The sequence below is a fragment of the Diorhabda carinulata genome, chromosome 3, assembly GCF_026250575.1.
Source record: "Diorhabda carinulata isolate Delta chromosome 3, icDioCari1.1, whole genome shotgun sequence".
In the NCBI taxonomy this organism is placed as follows: domain Eukaryota; kingdom Metazoa; phylum Arthropoda; class Insecta; order Coleoptera; family Chrysomelidae; genus Diorhabda; species Diorhabda carinulata.
Window position 1 is genome coordinate 17,305,107 of NC_079462.1, and position 26,118 is coordinate 17,331,224.

The 26,118-nt window shown below is 32.3% G+C and overlaps 1 protein-coding gene across 2 annotated transcripts in view; it reads right to left on the bottom strand.

Moving 5' to 3' along the window:
• Positions 1-22,456, bottom strand: part of LOC130891674 (serum response factor homolog) — a 255,795-nt gene extending 233,339 nt beyond the window's left edge. The window contains exon 1 of one of the 2 annotated variants that reach the window (XM_057796547.1): positions 21,930-22,453. In XM_057796547.1, the coding sequence (XP_057652530.1) occupies positions 21,930-22,328 (399 nt within the window). In that variant the 5' untranslated portion in view covers positions 22,329-22,453. Of the gene's footprint in view, positions 1-21,929 lie in introns of both variants that reach the window. The other variant, XM_057796546.1, reaches the window with a different exon arrangement.
• Between the last annotated feature and the right edge of the window lie 3,662 nt (positions 22,457-26,118).

Sequence of the window (26,118 nt, forward strand, 5' to 3'; positions counted from 1 at the left end):
ACCAATATATTTTCAGCAGTAAACTTTTTTTACAACATTGAAATGAACCGAGACTTGTTGTGAGTATTTGTTAGGAAATTTGTGTTGACTAGTGGAAACTGTCATAAGCTGATCAAATAAATTATCAATTGACCAAGATGTTGCTAAAGTTCGAGGATGTTGTTCCGCAGCTTTGATATTTCTCGTACAGTCATTATAGCCATTAAATACAACAGTAAATCTGAAACATTATAACTTTTACAACTTTTTCAATCGTTATATCTCAGAAACGGTGGCTCCTAGGGAAAAAATCTACTCTTTATCTACAAAAAATCCATTTTTTGTAGATAATTTTATGATCTACAATTTTCGTCTAAGGTATTTTTATGATAAAACTCAAAGTTTCGCTGACAATCGCGAAAAACTCTTTTTTTACGTTTAACCTTAAATAAAAATTTTTTTCCATAAACGGAAATGATGGAGAACATTCAAATTTTATTTTCAATTGTATTTTAAGCAATTTAACTGATTTTCAGCTTGATGGGAGTTTTTATAGCTTCACTCTTACTTTCTGGTCTAATTACACCGGACTAAAAATAAAAAATGAAATTTGCTGTTCATTGTATTATTATTTGAAAAAGTCAGTCTCCGACTTGTAATATTTTCATCTTGCTAAAATTTATTTGTTGTATGCCCCTCTTTGATCATAAATAAAATACATTTCTTCTTTTATGATTCTTAGATTATTCCCTCTCCTTTAGACCTTTTAAATGCTTTTCCAGCGAATATTTTCTATAATGTGCTTCGACTCAGTTTAGGATAATCCTCATCATCTCGAACTATGATAATAACTTTGTCTACTGTCGGAAATTATTTTCTGAAGACGAATGCATGTACTTTCCTTTGAAATCTTTCTTTCGAATGATTTTATTGGCAAATATGGCACTTATAGATATTATGATACGAATATGTAATCTTTAATGCAAGGGGCATCCAGTCCTGTAGACGAGTAATTTCTTTATCAGAGTCAAACTCAATAAATCGCTTCTTCAACATGAAAAATTTCCACAACCCATCCAAAAAAAACAATAAAAAACCAAAAACTTTTATTTTGAAATATTTAGTTTTGGATTAGTAAGTAGGTTTTATTTATTCTCTTGTAGGTACATAAGAATAGACTATAGATATAGCATAGGGAATACTATTATAAACGTTTCTTCCCAAGAAACAATATTTTTTCAATTTCTAATAAAATTTATTTCTCTCATAGATAAAGTATAGTATTCCACTCGCACGGTATGGACATCATTCACATAATATGTTCGTTGAATAATGCACTATTCTACTTTTTGATTTTCCTCCAAACTTTTTACTTTATTGCAGAAATTCTATAAAATGGGAGAGCCGCATCAATATGATAAGCTATAATATGGTTTTCGAGCTTCTTTTTTTTAGTTAATTAACAGCTCTTCATATCTCATATTTATTGATAAGTGGCAGGTGTTTCTCACACTTTTTTTTATTCTTGTTACAATTTTACACTCAATCTATACTATAATGCATGTTATAATCGCCTTGTAAAAACTGGACGATCAATCTTTTATTCAGGGTTGTATTAAGATTTATGTGAACGGAATGATTGATTTCTGAAAATTGAAAACAATTATTTTTTTTTCAAGTTCTTTGAGTATTAGATACGTGATCCCCTAAGAGTGCAGTTACGAGGTAGGTTCAGCATTTTGTTTCGATTGGATGATAACTTTAGAGATCAGCCGAAAGGTTTTTGAGCTATACCAACAGCAACTTGCTATGCCTGGTTGGCTCAGTCAAAATTACTGAAAATTTCCGTCGAATCCCCGGTTTTCGAGGCTCCTAGGAGACCCTGTTTATGCATTTTCGGAATAACTGGCGTCGTCACGTAGAACAATCAATTCTGATTGGTATATCAGCATTTGCTGAAAATGTTAAAATCAGGGAAACCAATCGCAAAAGACGAATCATACTCCACCACGACAATGCGAGCTCTCACACAGCAGTTTAAGCAAAAACGTTTTTGAACAGTCGTCAAAACATCGAATTTATGGGTCATCCGCCTTACGGTCCTTGTTTGGCACCCATTGATTCCTTCTTATTCCCGCAGATCAAAAATAATTTGCGATGTCAACGATTTTCTACGCCTCAAGAAACGGTTCATGAATTCAAATCACATGTTTTGGAGGTACTTCAATCGGAATGGAAAAATGCCTCGTATTCTGTACATGCGCAAATGGAACTGTTTTTGAATTACTTGATTTTATCTTCTGGATTTCCAGATTTTATATTTTTGATATCATCACTTTCAGTGAGGGTGTTTACTTGGACTGTAGACGGGTTTGATTAAGCGACCATCACAATTGCATCTCTACTAACCTTCTGGGAGCCCTGTATTAGATTTTAATCGATAATATGATTAAAACTACCACAAAGGGAAAATTATAGCAGTAAATTTATTCGTTTCTCTATATTATATATATTCTTGCAATTAGCTTCAGAAAACTGACCTGCAGATCGTAAATACTACATTTTTCAGATATTTTATCAAGTCTAGTTACCAGCTAAGAATCCTACTCTTATATCTCTACAAATTAATAATGACAAATTTCATAATATAAATTGAATCTTCATCGAGCTTATTTCCCAATCGAATAAGATGGTTTTAAAAAAGTTTCTCCTTGATGTTTTTATTTGTTGGATATTATAATTTAAGTCAACATAAAAGCAGCTCAACATTTTCTGTCATATATACATGGTATAATTTTTGTAGTGCATAAAAACCCATAATGTTTGTGTGATATAGGAATCTCAAGCATCCCATATTACAAATGTAGTTCGGTGGAAAACTAGACATGGATTCACACTAAACTACTTCATTCAGAAAGTAAGTAATTTAATTAACAAATTGAGATAGTGACTAACGGTATCGACAGTATTCAAAATTACATGTTGAGGTGTTTGTTTCTTGTAGTAGCTTGATATCCTTCTCCTTTTACTCTGGACGTTTGTCCTTCTAAATAGTTTTCTAACTGGTGTCTGCCTTTGCTTTATATTCAGATTTTTCACATTTCGTTATTTCTTTTAGTTTAGTTTTGGCTATTTGCTTTCTAAAATTTTATGTGTGTGTGTAGAATCCTATGCATTTTCTATTATTTGGTCTAATACACGAATTATTTTAATTGCTGACCACTCCTCAATAATATTGGGTAATCTTCCACCCAAGTAACCCTCAGCTAATTCTTTTACTACCAAATTGTTTTACGAGGTCTGGCTATTAAATAACGAGACTGGTTACGAAAAAGGGTTTTATTATAAAAATTTTTCTACATTCGAATGCTCCCTTTCAATATACTTCCCTCCCCTTGCCACACACCTTTCCATACGTTTTTTCTATTGATCTAAGTGCTGGAAGTCTTCTTCGGTGAGTGCCTTTAGGAGCTTTGCAGTTTTTTTCTTTACCGTTTCGATTCAAATCGGGCCCCTTTCTAAGCAGATTTAACAAAAAAATTCGCACGGTGCCAAATCTGATGAGTACGGCGAGTGTTCGAGCACTGGAGTGCGCTTAGTAGCCAAATTCTGCTTCACAGATAGCGCGTTATGGGTAGGTGCGTTGTCCTGGTGCAAAATCCATAATTGTTGTTTTTTGAGTGTTTTGACTACCTCAGTAAATTGGCCGAATAAAATGATCCTATTCATATGAATAAGAGTTATTTAAATAATGTTCTAACTAATTTTAGTACCATTCTGAAAATTATTATGTAAACGTTTATTTTCGTTAATAAAACTAGTTGTGCTATTTGGGTGATACCATTCAACGAATTCCTTTAGTTTGAATTTTACGACAAAACGAAGGATTACACCCCCTATATAATGGAGCTATAAGTTGTCTCTTGATCATCTTGTGATCAATTTGGAATTTAGGATGGGGGTTGTTATACCATTTCAAGGTATTAATGACTGATACAGAAGAGGAAATATCGTAGCATTAAACTAATAATGAAAAGAAAATCAGTATATGTTTCTAGTAAAATTATGTAACATAGACTATGTCACTTCTATGATATGATGGTAAAATGTGCCATTCATATTTATTTTGTTCCTGGAATTTTAATGACATTTTTATTTCCGTATATTTTTCTTGTAATTAAACATCTCAATTCCATTCAATGACCCTTGATATTTACACAGTTTTACCACCTCTCCTGAAGCTTTCGGATTCCCTTTTCGTAAAAATCTTTCGGCTTGTAACCATTCGCTTACGAAGGATTTTACCTCATAGTGCAGGCATTCAAGCTCAAAATGGTGTCAAATTTCTTGTCTCTACTAATTTGAAACTTTTTCATATCCTGTAATTCACAAAAAAATTTCAAATTATTATTTTTTATGTAACTCCATTAATTTTGAAGCTATCCCATTCTACAAAAAACCATTTTAAAGGTAATTTTCAGGGCTATAAGCCTATGTATGTTAGAAGGGCTTGAAACTCTCCACATTTTATTATAAAGGGTCAAAAGGCTGTGGATAAGCAATACTCGCACAATAGTGACAAATTAATTTGGTTATAACTACGTCAATTTTTATGCTACTCGTACAAAAAAAAGAAAAAAAGCAAAATAATCGTCATAAAAAATGCTTTAATAACTGTTTACTTGTTTATCTCTTATAGTTATGGAGAAAAAATGAAGAAAAAAAATCTTTTAACAAATAACGACTAATGATGCGTTGCGAAAAGAAACTGGTACATCCTTCTCGCTCATGGCTATAGGTACACCATATATTTAATACTCCTATATGGACAGTTCTTATCGGAAAAAACGTTTCTACGTTAAGGTGCCGTCTCGTTCGAGACACCTTATCTATACTGCGCATGCTGGAGAATGCGCAGAACCGAGCTGGAACATCAGAGGATAGAGAAAGGGTTTTCATTCTATCTTCCTTAGTCGGAATACCTTCCACTTATAGAAACTGTCTATATAGGAGTATTACATATATGAGGTACACTAAAAAGCGAGGTTACACGGTCCCAGCTGTTATCTACGTTTCGGAACTAACCTCGTAGAACTCAATTAAATTTAGACTCTCCACATTTTATTAACAAAGGATCAAAGGGCTGTGGATAAGCAATACTCGCACAATAGTGACAGATTAATTTGGTTATAACTACGTCAATTTTTATGCTACTCGTACAAAAAAAAGAAAAAAAGCAAAATAATCGTCATAAAAAATGCTTTAATTTGACTGTTTACTTGTTTATCTCTTATAGTTATGAAGAAAAAATGAGGAAAAAAAATTTTTTTTAAAAATCAAAAAAAAAGTATTATTTATTGTTTGTTTAGCTTTAACTATTTTACATGATATCTCACTGAAATTTCAGTCGAAACGACTTTTATCAGTGGTCATTTGAATAGTCTTTTTAAGCTCTTCAAAAGTATTTTATGACTTTTTGTTGAAAAATTTACCCTTTTTCCGTTATTTGAGGTTAAATGTTCAATTACGTAAAACAAAAGCTATTCAAGTATCTATAACTTGCTTTAGGCAGAACATTAAGATCTCAAAATATAGCTTAGTTTCTTTGATTTTTTATAAGCTTCATTTTTGTTCATTACACTTTTTTCGATAAAATGCATCATTAGAGTTATACGTAAAAAACTATTGAAAATGTGGTTTTTTTGACGAAAAATCATACTTTTCAATTGCGAATAACTCAAAAACTATTTATGTCGAAAAAACTTTATATGACATTTTTTACTTTAAATTTGCTGATCTTTCGATTTCTGGGATTATTTTGAGTGAAAAATTGTCTCCGGGGGGAGGAGGGTTCGCACACTTCGGCACCATGTAGATCTCGCTTTTTGGATAAACACCTATCATCTGTCAAAATTTCAAATAAATCTGTGCTGCATTAATGAATTCGGAGAGGAAATGATTGAATACCTGGCCTATCAGTATTGCTTTCAACTCGCAGTCCGCTAAATGCCTCTTTGAATGGACCAAATAGAAAATAATAGTCGCAGGGCCACAAATTTCTGTCTTTTGGCACCCATCCAGCTAAAATTTTGCCAAATTTTTTAACCACATCGCTTACAATACTGCTCCGGTCTTCGAAAATGAGTTTTTCTACAGCGGAGACACTTTTTCTGGGGCACCGCGCATGTGGTAAGTTGCTACCACGTCTCGGTTTTTTCGAAAAGCGGAACCCCATTCATACACTTGAGTCTTGAAGAGGCACTCATCCCCGAATTGTTCGAGTAATTTTCGATAAATATCCGCGGATTTAACGTTATCTTTTAACAAAAAACGACTAATGATGCGTTGCGCAACAGTACATCCTTCTCGCTCATGGCTATAGGTACACCATATATTTAATACTCCTATATGGACAGTTCTTATGGGAAAAAAAAGGTTTCTACGTTAAGGTGCCGTCTCGTTCGAGACACTTTATCTATACTGCGCATGCTGGAGAATGCGCAGAACCGAGCTGGAACGTCGGAGGATAGAGAAATGGTTTCCATTCATCTTCCTTAGTCGGAATACCTTCCACTTCTAGAAACTGTCTATATAGGAGTATTACATATATGAGGTACACTAAAAAGCGAGGTTACACGGTCCCAGCTGTTATCTACGTTTCGGAACTAACATCGTAGAACTCAATTAAATTTAGGTGGAACGACCAAACACATTTTATTAGTTTAAAAGTTCAACTGATAAATTTGTCATTTCGCTGTTTGTTTTTGAGTAATAATACTGAATTATAACCATTAAAATCGTTGTATAACAAATATTTTAAAGAGGTTTATTCCAACCCTGTTGAAAGATGATCGAAAAATAACAAAAGGTATTATAATCAACTGTGCCGTAGACAATTTATAAGCAAATTTCCATGGCGATTAACAAAATTGACATCTTGTATCTTGTTTGCTAAATATATATTTCAGAGGCTGATTTCTCTCAAAATTAATGGGTTATTTTTTGTATAGTCATTCTTCTTGAAGTAAAAAGATATCGGCGCGTTATTCCACACTCAAATTCTCAATAATACATGAATAATGCATACTGTAATTTTGTTAACTGTCTTCGATATTATCCAACACTTTTATATCTTCCGCTATCTTTACTATCGAAAAAGTAAATTAATCTATACAAACTGCTAAAACACATAAAATGTTTGTTATTATATGAACGCGATATGTAAATTGCTTTTTTATTTCAACTATTCCTATTTCATGTGAGTATTTTTTTTGGCTCCTTATTCTTTTTTTACCTTATGATAGAAAAAAGGGTTAGTTCCTATCAATTTTAATGATAAAATTTGAGAAAATATAAAAGAAATTGTTTGTAGGTTATCGATTTTCACTTCAGCTCATAAATTTGTGAAGTAAAACATCTTGTAGTCTTTCGACATCTAAATCAATACTCATTACTAAAATATGTACCGACAGATAAATCGGATATTGCTTATAATTTAAGTACAGATGAGATTAAATGTTTAAAACATGTAACATCCTTATATTTTCTATTAATACTTCTGACAGTAACTTTGACTTTAGACGAGGTTTACCGTCTAGTAATACAATGTAAGAAATCAGTTACTCTTAAACTTTACAGAACTTTACAAAATATAAAAATATCAAACAGACTTCTTCCAGTCTGCTTTCAATAAAATCAAACATAAAACACCGCTCAACAAATAACCAACTAACATAGTTTATGCATTTACTTATTTAGATATATTGGTCCATCTAAGATATCACTCACCAATCGAATTACTTTCCGCAGAAAATTATACCCTGACACATGTTCGCTTGGCGAGCACGTTTTCTATTAATTATGATCTGCTAAAGTATTAACATTAGAAAATGACTACAAAAAAATGCCTGTTTTTAAAAACATCATACACTCAAGAACAAAAGTTTTTCCCCAAACTATACGATTTTGATATTTAGTATATTTGTGTGGCAGTATGTAGATAAGAATATCATCATCTTGTCTTTCAATCCTTTGAATTGAGGCTATCGTTTATAGCGCTTTAAAATCCTTTTTTCAGGTGGATTACTCCTCGTTTCCTATTTTTGTTTTCTTTATAGTTTATCATTTGTCTTGGCTACTGTTGTTATTAATTTCCATTCCTTTCGGTTCCGGCATTTAGCTCTCTATATTAAGTGCTCTTATGTCCTCTATGTCGTTTCTCAAGGTCTTCTCGGCCTGCTCCTTCCCCTTGGCCACAATGGGGTCCATTGCGTTATTCTTTTGATAACATCAGTTGGTTTTTCTTTCTCCCTCCTGTGGTTGTGTTTGGACCTGTTATAGTTCTCATTATCTTTTTCCTTCAAGTTTAAGTTTTAATAATAAAACTACAATCTGTAATTGTTAAATATTACAATTTTTGATTATTGCAAAGTTGTGAAATGGATGTGGGACACTGCTTTCTAACCTCCCTGTTCACTTTGTCCCACATCCTAATCGAACTGAGTTTGGGCGACTGTTAAGGCCAGATCGTTACTTTTAGTACATTTCATCTACTCTGCACAACTTCGAGAAATGCTTAGGATCTATGTCACGCAGGAAAATAATTTTTTTGCCGATCAGACGAGGGCCAGAACGTACTACAGTCCCTTCAATTTATACCAAATCTCCAATTACCCTTCCTCCAAATCTTCCCCAAACCATCACCGAATCTCCGTCATGTTTTACAGTCTGGATTACAAATAGATCAAACATCAATTATTTCTTTGGCCCGCTCACAAACATTCTATTAGACCCAAAAACCTCAAACTTTCACTCATCACTCCAATTTATTTAAGTTCTTTGGCCCACTGCAATCTCTTAATTGTATTTTTAAGTCTTCACGGCCACCCTCACAAAAATGCCAGTTTCTCTCAATCTCGTTTTCACTGTAATATCTCCATATTTATTGATCTGAGCCGCGATATCTGGGTCTGTGATTCGTTCATCACGTTTACTGATCAATACAATAAGTTTATCTTTAGCAGTTGTGTTTTATAGAGACCGTCCTGAACGTTTTCTATCGCCAAAACTCCTGGTGGATTCATATTTTTTCACGTTGTAGTCCACGGTACGTCAAGGTATTTTTAATTCTGTTGCAATGATACGATTACTTTTGCCTAGACTATGAAGTCTTGCGATTAATGCACGAGTTTTAACCGATGGTACCTTGGTTATTTTCATTTTGAAAATTACTGTCCGAATTCGGGAGAACAAAAACAATTCGTATACGAACTTTACAAATAGATGTCTTGGTCCAAAAAGTTTAAATCACTAACTGGGACTGAGACTAAACTACAATCATAAACACACATATTAATTTAGAGTTGAAAAATAATAAACAAATCAGCCGGAAGTTTTCGCACTCATCGACAAAAATAAGCATGCGCTTGTATAAAGTAAACAAATAATGGAAACTTTTGACCGGTAGTGTATAAAAGGAGAAAGCACTAGTGATTGGCATAAATACATCTTGCGAATTCTCATCGGAACATGTTGGTTCACCTTCTGGATTTATCATTATCTACCTATTCCTTTCTTCATTTTCAGACTACGTACTCTTTGTTATTTTTAGTGGATTTCGAAATTTTACGAAAGTATATTGCTCAATATGATCAGTGTATTAAATAACCTTAGTGTTTGTATGTTGATTAGATTATGAAATTGAATTAAATTACTTTTATCGCGATTACTTATAAGATGGAAACATGACTGAGCTCTCCATCAAGAAATAATGTTCGATCTAATAAGAATCAATTTGGAAAATCAAAATGATTAACATTTAACAACTTGGAGAGCCACCAGATTATTTTCTTAGAATTAAACAGTGGCTGATTGATAGATAGACAAATGGATTAGTCGAAGAGGATCACTCGAATTAGTTTCCATGACTTAGAGATTTCTTATTGGGGTATCTAAAATAGACTGTTTATAAAATAGAGTCTCGATATTACGAAAACTGCGTGTGGAGAGCAGAATTTATATGAAATGTTTTAAACTTTTTTATCATTTAATAGTATGAATAATAAATTCGAAAAAGTAAGTTCAATGTATTAAATTTTTATAAATACACTTGATTTCTCCAAAAGTAATAAAAAGAAAATTAAGAATGTATTATTTTCGAAAAGCTAGTTAAATGATCTTCAAAATAATGTATCCCTTTCAATTTGAGACTTTAAGCCGCTCCCGTTGATAATTGATAAACCCTTAAAAGTAGTGGCGCGGCATTCCATATTTGTGAATTTTCTGCACATTTTGAAATATAAAAGATGCTACGTATCCAAACCTCTACCTTGTACTATAATTAGAATAATTTCATAAATTTTTTATTATTATATAATCAAATGAATTATATTGTTGTTTTGTTTATTTCCATTACAATTATGTGTAACATTTCGCAATGAAAGAAGAAAAAACGGAAAATTTTGTTCGTTTACTGCACCAACAGCTGGCTGATTTTGAAGTCCCAAACCTATAAGTAATTTTATAGTAAACTATTCCTTAAGCCAAACAGACACAAACAATTTAAGCATAAACTTCCTGAATTTCAAATTGCTATTGGCGATATTTTTGGAGCGAACTAAAATATACTGTAGCTAAAATGAGGTCATTTTATTTTAGTATTAAATGGTAAACTCGTAGAGTAAGCAGAGCTGCCAATATGCTGAATTTTAATTATTCTATAACTTCTTTCTATTTTGGAATACAACTAGAGGTATGCTAGTTTTAATCCTGAAATAATCATTGACAGAAATTAAAATTTATTAGATTCTTTATAGATAATATTGATGGGGTTTCGAACCTCTGGAAAGGGTTCAAACACATCTCTAGTTATTTTAAATATATTCGAATGTTTGAAAAAGGAAAATATTCAGCAATCTGATAATGTAATCATAATAAGAATTTCTGAATTAACTAGAGTAAATAAATTCTCCATTTATCGAGTAGTCACGAAAGGGATTGTTGTGGATCATTCAAAGAACCGAAAAACATCTAAAGAAAAACTGAAATCAGTTGACGAAAGCTACTCCAGATTTTATAAGTAGGACAATTAGACATTAGAAGTAATACAGCAAAAGGTAGCATATTATCCAGAATTCAATTATACAAGTTTAGAAATATTTAGTTTACCTTCAGTCTCTGAAGACGATAACTTGATCATCGATACGCGCGTCTGACAGTGTAAACAGTGAATTCAGTAATAATTAAGAGACTTAAAAAAATGCCATTGTCAATAACTTTATAACATACGAAGACGAAAGATGGTCAGACGCCTTGAGAATGAAGAAATGCTGCAAAGCTATAACGATGGTACAGAAGCCAAGTTTGGACCTCCTGGTTTTCGAACGTAAGAGGATTTATAGACGAAAGATGGGGTGGAGGTCTGGTCTGGTCAGTTCAGAAACATTGCATCTAGTGTTTTCAGCATGTGGATTTAAACACAAAAAACTGAATAAATGGATCGTCCAGGATAGTTCGATGGCGACAAGATTATTTCAAGAACTGATTAAAATATTAAGTAACTAGACCTAATTTTGATAAATCTTATTAGTTGAACTTCATAATAAACTCCTTGCAGTTAGTTTAGTACTGTTTATAACCGGCAGCCATTAAATTAATAGAAATACACAACATTTATTGGAAGTTATTTTGAAAAATTAACAGAAACTAACACTATACACATTCAAAAGGTCACAATCCAACGATAATGAATTATCAAGAGAAACTGTTAGATGTATACCAACATACTTATACAAGCAGATCTATCTGAACTTTAATTAAAAAATTTAATCAATCTTGGGTCATCTGTGTGAAACGTTTAGAAAATAGGTGGTTTGTGATAATACCTTCACCATTCGAGAAATTAATACACCATAGTGCAGTGTTCTTCAATCTGTGGGTCACGACCCCTAGGGAGGCTTAGTCGGGGGGTCGCCAACTGAAAGAAAAAGGCAAGGAACACAATAAAAACACAATTTTAGTGAAAAGAATGGGCTTGTTTATTTTTCAAAAGTTTATCAAATCGTGGTGTTATTTTTGAAACGTTAATAATCAAATCATTTTCTAATTGCGGTCTATTTCTCTTTTTAGTCTTAATGTCTACTATTGCAGAAAACGTCAGTTCACACAAGTATGAAGTGGCGAATGGCACTAATAATTTTAGAGCTTCCCTTGCTAGCTCTGAATATTCGTGTTTTCTTTTCATCAAAAACACGTCGACACTTTGGGAATAAAATTCCATTTTAAGCATGCTAAATCTAGAAGAGATTCTTTCATATTTGTGGTGACATCAGCCAGATCTACTGACTTGTCCAAAAAAGGGTTTAAAATCCATCTACGCCCATTGTCAGCTTCAGTGTGCAAGTCTGGAAAGTATGTCAAAAGTTTTTCTTGTAAATTACGCAAGCTCTGTATCAGGCAACGAATGTTAGCCCATACTACAAGACTTTGATTTGATGCGTTACCTTCAACAATCTTCTGAGCACATGAAAAAGACTCAAATATATTGTTTTGCAGAGAGGATGACCACAAACCAAGACCTTTGGAAAAACTATGTTAAATCCTCTTTACAACCCTTCATAATTCAATCGAATGATGACTCTAGTTCAGACGATTTTGATTACCATTATTATTTATAAAGATACTTTGGAATTGAATTGTTTTTTTTTTTTGTTTTAATTGCAAAGAATTTATTTTCCATTATGGTATTTGCTTTTAAATTTCGTTTTCCAGAAAAAATAGCGATTGGGGTACAAAAAGGGATCAGTTTACGTCTGGTACACTGTTTAAACCAAACACACTTACAGGCAGGTACATTTTACTCGTCTATTCACTTTCGCAAGGTAGAGGTGCTGTATTGGTATTAACAAATATAAAACAACCGGCGTGAAATAACACAATATAGAATGAGATCGAGGTTGAGAAATAGTTAATATGAATACAGAGCTTATCGGTAGTTTTTAGAGTTCTCATATACTACAAGTCAGACTTAGAGTGTTCACGTAGTTTAACCAGAAGTACTACTAATTCCAATTCATTCAACGAAACTGGATCCTTCAAGACGCGTGCCGCTTCAACAAACTCAATTCTTTTCAATACTGATTTGACCTTGCGTAAGAGGTAGAAGTCGCACGGTGCAAGATCCGGCGAATAAGGTGGGTGGTCTAACAATGAAATGTTTAAAAGACTTTAACCACTCAAAACACGTGGACGCTACAAACATTCATTGTCATACACTTGTTTCAATAAATTATAAGTTTCTGTTGCAGTTTTCCCAACTTTCATGTGAAATTTCACATCAGTTGACAGTCGCTAACCGTTGGCGCATGCGTACTTTTTCTAGCGTCAAGTCTCGTTATTTATTACCCATGTCTCGTATTGTATCCAATATAAATTGAGATTCCAGAAACTTCTAGATAACTCTTATTTGTATCGTTCTGATAATTGAATGAAATTAGAAAAGCCTGATATTTTAGGGCATGATCCAAACGCAATTTTAACATATTTTCACACTTTTTAGAAGTTTCGCAACTAAAACCGCAATCACGAAAGGTTCGTTTTTAAATAAACGTTATTATCATATAAACCTTTAAATTAATCAGCTATTTGGGTCAAATTTATAATAAAACATGTTTCACATTGAATGCGATAAATTTAATAAAATAATAATTCAATAGATTTTATAAAAATATGTGTAGAAGCATGAAGTAATTTATTTCTTCATGCATTTATCTATATTCTGCTCTAGGTCTATTTTCGGTGTATGTTGGTTAAAACAACAATTTGAATTTGTAATAACCGAGCACTATATAATAGCTCTCAATGTTGATTTGTGCTGATTTATTCAAAAATTACATTAGGCATTATAAAAGTATATTTAGACATACTTTCATCAAGGAAAAACAACTATTTTGTATATGTTTACGAGCCAATAAATGCAACCGAGATGATTTCAAAGTTTACCTTCAGTCTCTGAAGACGATAACTTGGTTATCGAAGCGCGTGTCTGACAGTGTAAACAGTGTATTCAGTAAAAATTCAGAGATTTAAAAAAATTTCATTTTCAATAACTTCATAATAAACAATCATAATTAAGAAAGAGCTAGATGGAAGTAAAGTATTTGGAATTTCTGGCGCCACATACGAAGACGAAAGATGGTCAGACGCCTTGAGAATGAAGAAATACTGCAAAGCTATGACGATGGTACAGAAGCCAAGTTTGTACGTCCTGGTTTTCGAACGTAAGAAGATTTACAGATGCAGCTCAGATATAATACGACAGGATGTGGCAACAATGGCGACAGAAGAAAAATCAGGTGTGAAACGAAAGGAAATTCTACATTATTCAGCTTCTGAAGGAAACGACTACTTCCTACAGTATCTCCAAAAAATGAAGAAAGTACAAACACTTGAAGGTACGTATTGTGAAGACGATGATGCCGAACAAACGTTCTTCGTGTGTAACCACCGGAGGGATTGGAGAAATGAAGTAGAGAAGACTGTCGGCAGCATAAACCCTGATAATATCGTCAAAACGATCAGCCACATAAGAGGGCATCCAAGGATGCTTCCAATGTGAAGTTGATTGCTCCGTAAACAATAATTGAGTTTTCATTATTTCCATTCGATTTGTACTATGTTTGTATCGTTTTGTACCGCCAAATCGATTTACAAGTACAAAAGAAAATCGTTTGTATCGGGGTTTGTTGAGGGACAGCCAAGTATGAATTTAAGCAGTGTGATACTTTGTGAAATAAAACAGCATACGTCAAAGTTAACAGGTCTGATTGATCAGTTTCGTGACATTAATAGAATTGCATTACTTTAGAATGGTCAACTAGTCAAAACATGGTTTTCTAAGAGGTGTTTCCATCCGTGAACGAAGATATTAACGAAATACTCGACGGTACAAACGAATAAAAACAATTAGAAACCAATTAGTTAAGTTGGCTTATATCGGATAAAGAAAAATACGTTTTGGGGGGACGGTTCCAATCGTGGAATCAGAGGACAGTCGAAGAACGCGGCGGTAAAAACTATTAGTAACCGAATATGTGGGCTTATTTAAAAAAATTGTAAATATGTTTCCAAAGAGCAATTTTATTCGGGAAATCGAAACTGGTACTTGGTTTCTCATGGTTTGTAAACTTTTGTATAGTTAAGTATTCATTTACTATGTCCTTTTACACTTGACGCAGTATTTTGTGCGTCAAATGAATTTCACGATAAATAATCTGTTTCTCATCGTTTGTAACGTTGAGTATTCGATGTTTTTTATCATTTGACTCTTAGAAACAGAAATTCTACAATTTACTTCTAACTTGCAGTCCGGGGAGGTAAATGTATAAAGAGAAAATTAAAAAAAGTAAGGGTAATAATTTTTTCACATTAGTGCGCCGACCCCTCATCGCTTTCCTAGATTTCTTCGCAACTTGCAAACACATTTAAAAGCACTAAAATTCGATGGTATTTTTTCTGACGTACACGCACAAAAAAATCGTACAGGTCAAATTCATGATACCTTTCAATCATTATAAATAAAATTTTAAAATTAGTATACACACTAAGTACAAATATAAATACAAATAAAAATCATACAAAATACTATTGTAGTTTTATTATAACTATTTTTTGAGAAAAGTGGCAATGCAAAACTGTTATGTAGGGCCTATAAATGAAGCATTTAGCATTTAAAATAATAAATACAACGCGCTCCTCGATTTTCAACTGAACGTTTATATGGAGGAGGGGGTCGTTTAAAATTTCTTAAGCTTGAAGGGGGTCGCTATATAAAAAAGTTTAAGAAGCCCTGCCCTACACGATGACGGAAATTGATTTGTGAAATGAAAATTTTTTCGACTTGAAATTTTCCAAAAAATTAAAATGTTCCTGTACTGAATCAATCCAAAACGACGTGTGATTGAAAAAAAGCATATATATACGATTTTTTGATTATTTTTCTCATTGATAGATTTTTTGAGCTTATTTCCCCGGACTATTGACTAAGCTATGTTGATAGTTGAATAAAGAGAATTATCGGTTGTGGTGCATTTATATTAAAAAAGCAGTGGTGGGGTGTTTACGTTTAAGTCCTTATTTTTTCAAAAACTTTGGGGACGAGCGACTACTGTGAGCTAGTGCTACAGAACAAAGCTAAACGACTATCTCCTACATCATCCGGACGTATTGGAACGATCGACTATTGAGTTTTGATATATGACAACACCGATATAAATATGTCAAATATGACATTGCCATCATTATTTTAAGGTATTTGACTTGGTTTAAAACAATAACAGAATGCCGATCATTTCGCTTCGACTTTTTGATTTTGAAGCACCATCTCACCTACAGAATGAATTCAGTTGTTCAAAATCAATTGCTGTGCTGGAAAACATCGATGCTGTAAACTGTGTATGGGTCTTTCAAGACGAGCCAAAGACAATTGTTTCGAAATATTTTGAAAAACAATAAATCCATATCTAATTGTTAATATTTAATTTTATTAGTTTATCTAAAAACTCAAATAGCAACCCTAGTATTCCATACTTATTTAATATTCGTATTTCTTAACGGTGTTTAATAATTCAACGTAACTAAATGATGATGACGCATCTTGAATATTTATTTCATTGAAATCTAGTTTCTTCAATTTATGTGACTTATTAGGTTCTACGTGTTCTATTAAACGGTAGGTGGATCAAAAACAGATACGTGAATTATAATTTTGAAATTTTATTTGCAGTTCGATTCCAAAAAATACTAAATTAATGAAGCATATATCAGCACACTCAATCATGCATAAACTGTATACTAATAATCTTTTGTAAGGAGTGCTTATCAATTTACAACCAATAAAACTATCAAGAATTTGAAAAATTATATTGAAAATAACTGAAAAATTCTTGGACGTTTCATAAATTTGAAGTAACTGCAGCGGTTATTAAACGCTGTGAAACGCCAATGATCCGTCTCATACCTTAAGTATATAAAACCATAAACCTTATCTAGTTTCTTTGTATAATATAGGTATTCAGATTTTATTACTTTGTATCTAGTGGCAGTTGTTTGCGCTGTAATCGCACTAGTGAATTTGAAGTACAACTCAGAGGTAGATTCAATAATATATGATCCTAAAACTGTGAAATAAGTTATAAAGATGGTAAATTGGGCGTTATGGGGAACTACAGTTGTGATCATAAAAAGAATAAAAGGTTAGAGAAAGAAATGCTTTATTGTCAAAAAATTGTTACAATTTGTAAACGGAAGCTTGTAAAAACTAAAAAACAAACATAAAAATAACTAAATAAAGTTACAAATAGAAAAAATTATAGGTAATAGTAATAGGTAATAATTAGTATATTCGTAGCAAAATTAAACCAGTATGCAACATATCCGGAATTAAATATTATTATTAGAATCGTTTACAGGGTAGAAGGCACTTTCCAGTTAATATACCCACAAATTATTGCGGAATGCGCGAAAAGTTGATATCAATTTGATTTCAATTGGCAAGTGATTGTGCATTTTTTTGCATTGTAAAATATTGAACCCATTAACTATTTCTGAACGTGGAGGAGATAGGTAAAAGTCGTGCTCAGCGTTCCTTAGTGGATAGACGTGCAACGACCTTTCCGAAATTCAAAGATGAATAAGGAAGGAAGAATCAGAATTTTTAATCTCTTTAACAACTCGCTTTTGTAGTTTGAAGATTCGATCAAATTTAGTAGCACCACACGTACCCCAGAAGGGGAGGAAATGCGACTCGATAAATGCATAATAAACTGTTAAGGAGGTGGATAAGTTCAGTTCCTTCGAAATTGATTATTTAGATAAGGAAGCAATATGTAACTCCCATTTCAAGCAATTGTTTACAATAAGCACTAAGAATTTTACAGATTCAACAACGTTAATGATGGTTTTACTTAATAAAAAGGTTGCTATGTATTTTTACAGGATAAAACTTTAGTTTTAGAAAAGTTGAGGCACCAATTAGAATCGCACCATGATTTAAGGGTGATTAGGTCACTAGATATGGTCCTTTGAAGTGCCTTGAGATCGGGGATGCTCCAAGAGTGACTAATGTCATCTACAAATAGACATATTTTACCACTGATGTCGTTTATAAACACAAAACACAAAATAAGGCCTAGTACTAAGCCTTGGGGCACTCCACATTCTCTTGGCTTGCAAGAAGACATCGTTGTATCAACCCTTACAAGTTGACCTTTGTTGGTACGGTATAATTTAAACCACTCAATGAAGAAGCCTTATTTCTTAGATCATTCACAATGGACCATGTTTCTTTAAAAACATTACGAGAAATGGCTAGTCTCCTATTATAATAAATATATTTGGCAAATTTTATTGTCTTTTGATAAATTTTTCTGCATAGTTTGACGTAATTTTTGAAGAAGACACATAAATATACGTAAACTTTTAGTGGATCAGGTTTTATTTTGCTTATTTTCAATACGCCTTATGAATCTATTCCACATCACCAGAGAGCATGTTCCAGTGAGTTGTTTGACAACGGTGCTCCAAATTTTGAAAACTTTTTTCCGAAAAGATACGGCATAATTTGCGAGAAGCATTTTTAGTATTGGATTGTGATGTAATTTTTATTTATAACGCCATAAAAAGTTATTAAACTTAATGTTTGAGTGCTGATCTTTCTTTTTCGAATCAAAGCACCAAAATTTTGTTAAATTTTCTTTGACTATTGTGATGGATACTTAATAAGTATTCTATTAACAAAAAATTGTTATATAAGAACTTTTTATAACGCCAATAAAAATCCTTAAACTTAATGTTTTAACGCAGACGCGCGTCGTTCGTTTTGGAATCGAAGCTCCAAAATTTTGTTAAATTTTCTTTGACTAATGCGATGGATACTTAATAAGTATTCTATTAACAAAAAATTGTTATATAAGAACTTTTTATAACGCCAATAAAAATCCTTAAACTTAATGTTTTAACGCAGACGCGCGTCGTTCGTTTTGGAATCGAAGCTCCAAAATTTTGTTAAATTTTCTTTGACTAATGCGATGGATACTATTAACAAAAAGATCTTCTCATTCAATGTCAATGGGAAAACTTACTTCTATCTACATTGTATAACCAAATTCTGGTTAATTGTAAATTGGAGCAAATTTATATTTAGATTCTGTCTTCCGCGCCTCTTCAGAAAAAGATACTGAGAATCTACATAGATTTGTTATACGATTCGTTCTTGGCGTATTATTTAAAATGTGTTATTTCTTGCATTTTCGCACTATCCTGTGTGGAATTTCTCTAGATATCCAAGAATTTTAGTAGCAGATAACCTATACCATTGGATAAAAGTTTTATTTGATATTCAAGTGCCCTTTTTAATAAAAAATTTGACAAAATTTTTGGACTACGGTACTCAAACATTAAACTTATAATTTTTTTGACGTTATACAAAATACTTACATCCCAATTTTTGATTTTTTCTTATTTAATTAGGTGAAATTTATAATAGTTGAATGATTTTTTTATTTTTTGAATCTTATCGTAAAATATGTATAGAAGACGTTTCAAAAATATTTTATCCACTTAATTTTCGGTAGTAAAATTATGTATTTTGCATTTTATTGCAAAAGTGGATAACCTCACACTTAGTACATTATTGGCGTATGAATAATTAACTTTTGAAAAAGAAATTAAATTTTTTTTGATTAGGGAAATTACCTCCTCTATGCAAGTATTACATTTCATTTACGTTGTACAAAAAATTGCATTCGAGTTCCATACGAGTTTTTCTACCCAGTTGATAATATAATAACGAAATAATGATTCTTAACTGCGTCACACTTTTTGTACAAAAAAAAAAAGAAAAGTAATTTGAAAAATCAGATAACACACTATGACTATTTTCTATAAAATTCTGAGGAAAAGGAATATATCAAATAACAATTATTACAATAAATCAATTGAAAATGGAAAAGGTAATTTTATACTTTCGCGGACCCCTTGTTTTTTAGCTCTAGAAAATCGAAAAATCGAAAAATCATCCGATTTCGATGATTTTTTTAATGTTTTTACGGCGAATTTACGAAAAAAGTTATGGGAATAAAAAAATTGAAAATCTATATTGGTTTCAGGGCTTTAAATGTTCATGAAAATGCACTCAACGCGTATAATTGTTGATAACTTTTTTTCGAATAATCAAAGGAAGTTGTCATATTTTTCTCATAATTTTTCTCATTGTATTACTGTATATTCTAATCAAATGTACAATATTAAAAATTAACTTTGAAAAATTGAAAATTTTCACCATTAAAAAAATGGTATCTTACTAAGATTGACTGCTAGAGATAAAAAATTAATAAACAAACATTTTTCAATTTTCTTTTTCCAAAAGGTTCGTTTTTTGCAGATTAACAGAAAAAATATATGCGTTTGTAAAAAAGTTATGAACGATTTCATGCGAAGAAGTGCTTTATGATCACATTTAAAGTCAGTAAACTATATGAAATCTCCAGGTGAAATATTTCCCATGTTTTTTTCATAAATCCGCCTTAAAAACGAAGATTTAAAAAAAATCATCGAAATCGGATGATTTTTCGATTTTCTAGAGCGTTTTTGATAACATGTAACGTCAGAAAACCATAGGAAACCTTTAAGTGAGATAAAAAATTAATAAACAAACATTTTCCAATTTTCTCTTTCCAAAATTTTCGTTTTTTTATATAGATTAACAAAAAAAATATATGAACTGCGTTTGATGGTTTGTAAAAAAGTTTTGAACGATTATATGCGAAGAAGTGCGTTTATGATCCCATTTAAAGTAATAAAACTAAATGAAATCTCCTGGCGAGATATTTCCCATGTTTTTTTCATAAATCCGCCTTAAAAACGAAGATTTAAAAAAAATTCATGTATTTGTAAGAATTGACGAAAATTATATTTAAACGTATTCTTGTAAGAGGAAAAATTTGTGATTCACATTATTATCAGATAGATATCTTAGACGGTCATCCGGGGCAAAAAACCGTAAGGCGGCTTAAAATAATCACCTGGTGTAATCATAAAATATCAAATCTCTCTGCATCAACTGTCAAGATGAACATATGTTCATAATTTCAGTAATACCGACATTCCGACAACAATGTAACAGTACCAGAGTACCACAAAGCTTGTGTCCAATAATTATCTTGGTCACGTGTTACGATCTTTCAATTTTACAAGGAAACTAATAAACGTTTCGTGATAATTTTGTGATATTCGATATTGTTATGGAGTAGATAATTGGAATCTGTCGACGGAACAAATAAAAAGCATGTAAATGAGTGAGAAATTCGATAATTGTTGGCAGATGTATATCCTGTGATATTTTTTATATGAAGGATGGTCGGTGGCTAGGTTGCCAAACATACACAATTCTATGCCAAGGCCAGAAAATTTTAAAACCGTAACATTTTGACCAGGAGAAATCGATAAAAAATATCAGGATTCTAAATAGAAACATTGGTTGACACTTTTCCAATATAGAATACACAATATTGTCACGATGAAGTAGAGAATTTTAAAAAGTATAATTCATTTAAATTTAGCAATTGTACTTTTTACACATCAGATATCATAACTTGTTTAACATTCCATTTAATTTTCAAATGTATATGAGGAATTTGAAATTTTCCACTATTCAACTAATTATTTTTAGTTTAATATATGAAGAATTTTATTGAAATCGTGTATTTTGTAGCAAATCAATGTCATAATAGACAAATTTTACAAATTTTTAATATATCAGGATTAAAAGCGAGATCAACTTGGCAACATGGGAATGAACAGACGGTATCTTTTTGCGTGCGCAATGTCTCACGTGCATGCGTCAACTCGAATGACCAGACGAGAGAATCACGTAAAGAGGTTAACTTTACACTCACCTTTTTCATAATTCCAGTTTTTCTTTTAGAAAACGTAGTGTACCTTCTCAGTTTATTTTCAATATATTCCATTTTGATTTTAACACGTCCTTTGGTTTTCTTTCCATTACTAGGAGGTGATTTTTTTGATTGCATTGAGTAGGAGTCTTCGTTAATTTCGTTTACACAACCATCCAGACCCATACCTTGACTTGACATAGCTCTGTCATCATACATATCCGATTTTATGCCGCGATTACAAGCACTAGACACCATAGTATGTCGAGGTGAGAGTTGTTGTAGACTTGTAGACGGTCTCCCTAAATTAGGGTTGCCGTAAATTTCCGGCGGTGTCTCACCGCTTAATAAATTCATGCTATAACCTAAATTGAAACGGGAATCCCTCCCGCCGGGTTCCATTTCGCACCACAGTTTGACAAAAAAGTAACAAAACAAAACGAACTCGCGAATACTACGGAAAACGAAGCAGCGCACAACACAATCAGTTGTATAACACAATCACAGCTGACTGCACAATACGATCTGCCGAACCGTGGGGCAACGTGCGCCGCCCATAATGAATTTATGGAACGTTGCCAGTTTGAAACCAATTTCTTTCAGTTTATGAGGTGCGAGAAAATTCTTATGATTTAAATTTATTTTAGAAGTAGATCGAAATTCGTTTATAACGTGTTCTTCGTAATTTCTAAAGATGCGAAAATACTAGTTTTGATAAAATTATGCAAATAAGAAATAGAAACTGTCATTGTCATTGAATATTTACAAAAATATAATTGATAGAACTATTTATAAATCGCATCCATATTTGAACCTTTATATTCATATTCACATTTGAATGTTCTAATATGAGAATTTTTTATCACAAAAACTGACACCCCTAATACATTATATAACATAATAGTTTTTTCACGCATTGGGATTTCAATATATGACTATATATAATATAAACTTTTAAGAATAAATACTCAGGTTGTTGTTTGTTATTAATGTATAACTAGTTTTAGTATTCATTTAGTATTTTCCAAATAAAATTCTAGGGGGTGTATTCATCATTCTAATCGTCGAATTATCGGTTAATTATTACACTTTCTCGGTTTTTGGAAATTTTATATTATATTAGTAATTCAGTTTAATTGATTCGGCAACAGCGTAATTTCGCGTCCAATACTTGATTGTCTACTAAGCGCATGCCTTAAGTCACCTCATACTTAACTTCTCCTATCTCTTTTTGTTTCAAAGTAAACTTAATTACCTTACTTCTGTGATGAATTGGTGTAACCTGAGCATAGATGTTTTGGAAATAATATAAATTGATCCAAATAAAAGAAAATCTTATACATATAAACATTCCGAAAGGGTAAGAAAGTTACAACAGTGAATGATTATCATCAATTGATACCCCGTTTTATGACTAAGTAGTACGAACAATAACAAAAGTGGGATGTAAACAAGTAGCGTTAGGACAGCCCAATGCCATATTTAGACACGATCGGCTCCTTATAAGGATAAGTTGTCCTTAGATGGAGATACGAAATCCCTCCTTCTAAACGATCGGCACACGTTCTCAAAAGGACGAATCGTCGGTGTTTGTTATTATGGAATGAGTTTTGGAAGTGGGAAAATCTTGTCTTATAAGGTAATAAATAAGATATAAACTAATTCAACTCTGATTTTTCTTAACAAAAAATTACAAATATTTTAATATGTAGAATTTTGTTATTATCGCTAGAAAAGGAGGTGCCAAGAAAATATATGGAAAGTATCAATAATTAGATTTATTTCTTTTATTCTTGTTTCATATTAAAGTGCTGAATCTCAATAATTATACCTTCCGGGTTCAGGTACACGAAATGAGTGTGACGAAAATATTAAACTGCATGGAAAAATGTTTGGTAGTCATTTAATCTACACGTTAATTGTATATTGATGACCCATTTCTTAAATCTATTGATAGGTATCCATATATAGGTATTTGAGTTGGAAAACTAAATGATTTAGTCAAATCTGTGAAATATGTAAAACTTATAAACACCATATTAAACTTGAAAGAGTCAAAAGAAAACATTGTGGGCTATGAATTAATTGAGAGACGAAGACAAAATTAGACCTACGAGGTCTGGCTATTAAATAACGAGACAGGTTACGAAAAAGGGTTTTATTTTAAAAATTAATCTACATTCGAATGCTTTCCTCCTCTTGCCACACACCTTTATATACGTTTATTCCATTGATCGAAGCAGTGCTGGAAGTCTTCTTGGTGAGTTCCTTTAGGAGCTCTGCCGTTTTTGCTTTATCGCTTCCATCGACTCAAATCGGATCCCTTTCAAAGCAGATTTTATCTTCGGAAACAAAAAAAATCGCATGGTGCCAAATCTGGTGAGTACGGCGAGTGTTTGAGCACTGGAGTGCGCTTATTGGCCAAATACTGCTTCACAGATAGCGCGTTATGGGTAGGCGCGTTGTCCTGGTGCAAAATCGGAACATTTTTCACGAACTCGTTCTCGCAGTGTTGCCAAAACTGGCAAACAGTAAGTCTGGTTGAATGTCTGATCCTCTGGAACCTATTCAGCCATCACAATACCGTTAACGTCGATAAAAACGACCAAAATTGCATCGAATTTTGATTTGCACACATGCACGAGATAGAGAATTGTCCCCATGACCTCTTGCAACAATTTATCAATCGAAGTTTTTTTTTCAATTTAACGAGAAATTTGAGATTGATACGTTGATCCTGTTTTTTGTGACGAGAAAAAAACACGTTCCACAATTCTTCAAAAGTTCTTTAAATTTTGGGTTATACTTTAACGTGACTATTTACACTTTTTGAAAAAAAATTTATATAAAGTTTTTATTCAATTATTTATTCAGAAAAAGTTCGTAATGATGATTTCAAGTGAGAACGTAACTCTTGGCACGTTTTTTTATATTCACTTTAATTATGAACATTGCCTTTCCATATAGGATTTAACGATGGGCCCAGTATAGGCTCAGACTTGGGCCAAGTATGTACAATTCTGGCCCTAGCCTGGAAGCCGTTATTAGCCCAGACTTGGTGGGACTCTGGAATGATAACAATGTCCCTCGCTTGGTTTGCAAGCCTTAGCCAAGCCTGGTTGTATAGAAAAACCCAAGACTGGTATGCATCCCTGGACCACGCTGGTTGCTTGTAAAAATAGATTGTTAATGAAATTCTAGTTTTTTTCTTAATGCACTCTACTAATTAATGTACATATTTATGCATAAATGAATTTTATTCATAAAAATTATTACGTTTACTGTTAAGATATCTATTATGAATAAGATATTAGAACAAAACTTTATATAGTTATTCAGAATTCAACCCGGCTTGGGTGACTATAGGATGGCCGAGGTTGGGCTACTCAAAATCGTGCCAAGCCTGGCTGCTTATAGGATGGCCGAAGTCAAGTTAGCCAGACTTCAATCACACTTGGGTGGCTATACGTTGGCCGAGGTCGGGCTACTCAGAATTGTGCCAAGCCTGGCTGGCTATAGGATGGCCGAGGTCAAGTTACCCAGATTTCAGCTAGGCTTGGGTGACTATACTCGTAACTTTTAATTCAAAACAATTTTATAACATTTTTCTGAATTGTAAAGATACTTTACTCTTGCACAATATTCAAATTTTGTGACAAACCTCGTATACTCCTCTAAAAAAGTGATATCTGATAGTTGCATTTTAACTTTTCAACCATACAGAACTTTTTATCAAGAATAACTTTTTTTCATCAAACCACTAGTAAAAAAGTTTTCTATATGATTCCAACTTAAGTAGACACACTGTAAACATTTTCTTCGATGTAATAAAACCAAATTAGTTTAGCAGTGTTGTCGTCTACAACGATTAGAATGTTACAATAACTTTCATGAATAATTTATAAATTATACACCTACCATACAAAATTTTGATCTTCTGATTTTAGTTCTTTTCTCAGAAAAACAGTTCGGTTCTTTAATCAACATAAGTGCCAATATTACAATGACATTCAAATCGGCAACGTCATCTTTAATTTTGTGTTTGTCAATTTACCCTCGAAATTTTAGCACAATCAATACAACAAAACGAGGGTTAAAATCTAAGAATCTTATTATGTGAGTTATTGAAATACCTAATTTATGTGTTAGACCATTTTCCATTATTTTATGTGCCTCTTCAACAATGTAAAAA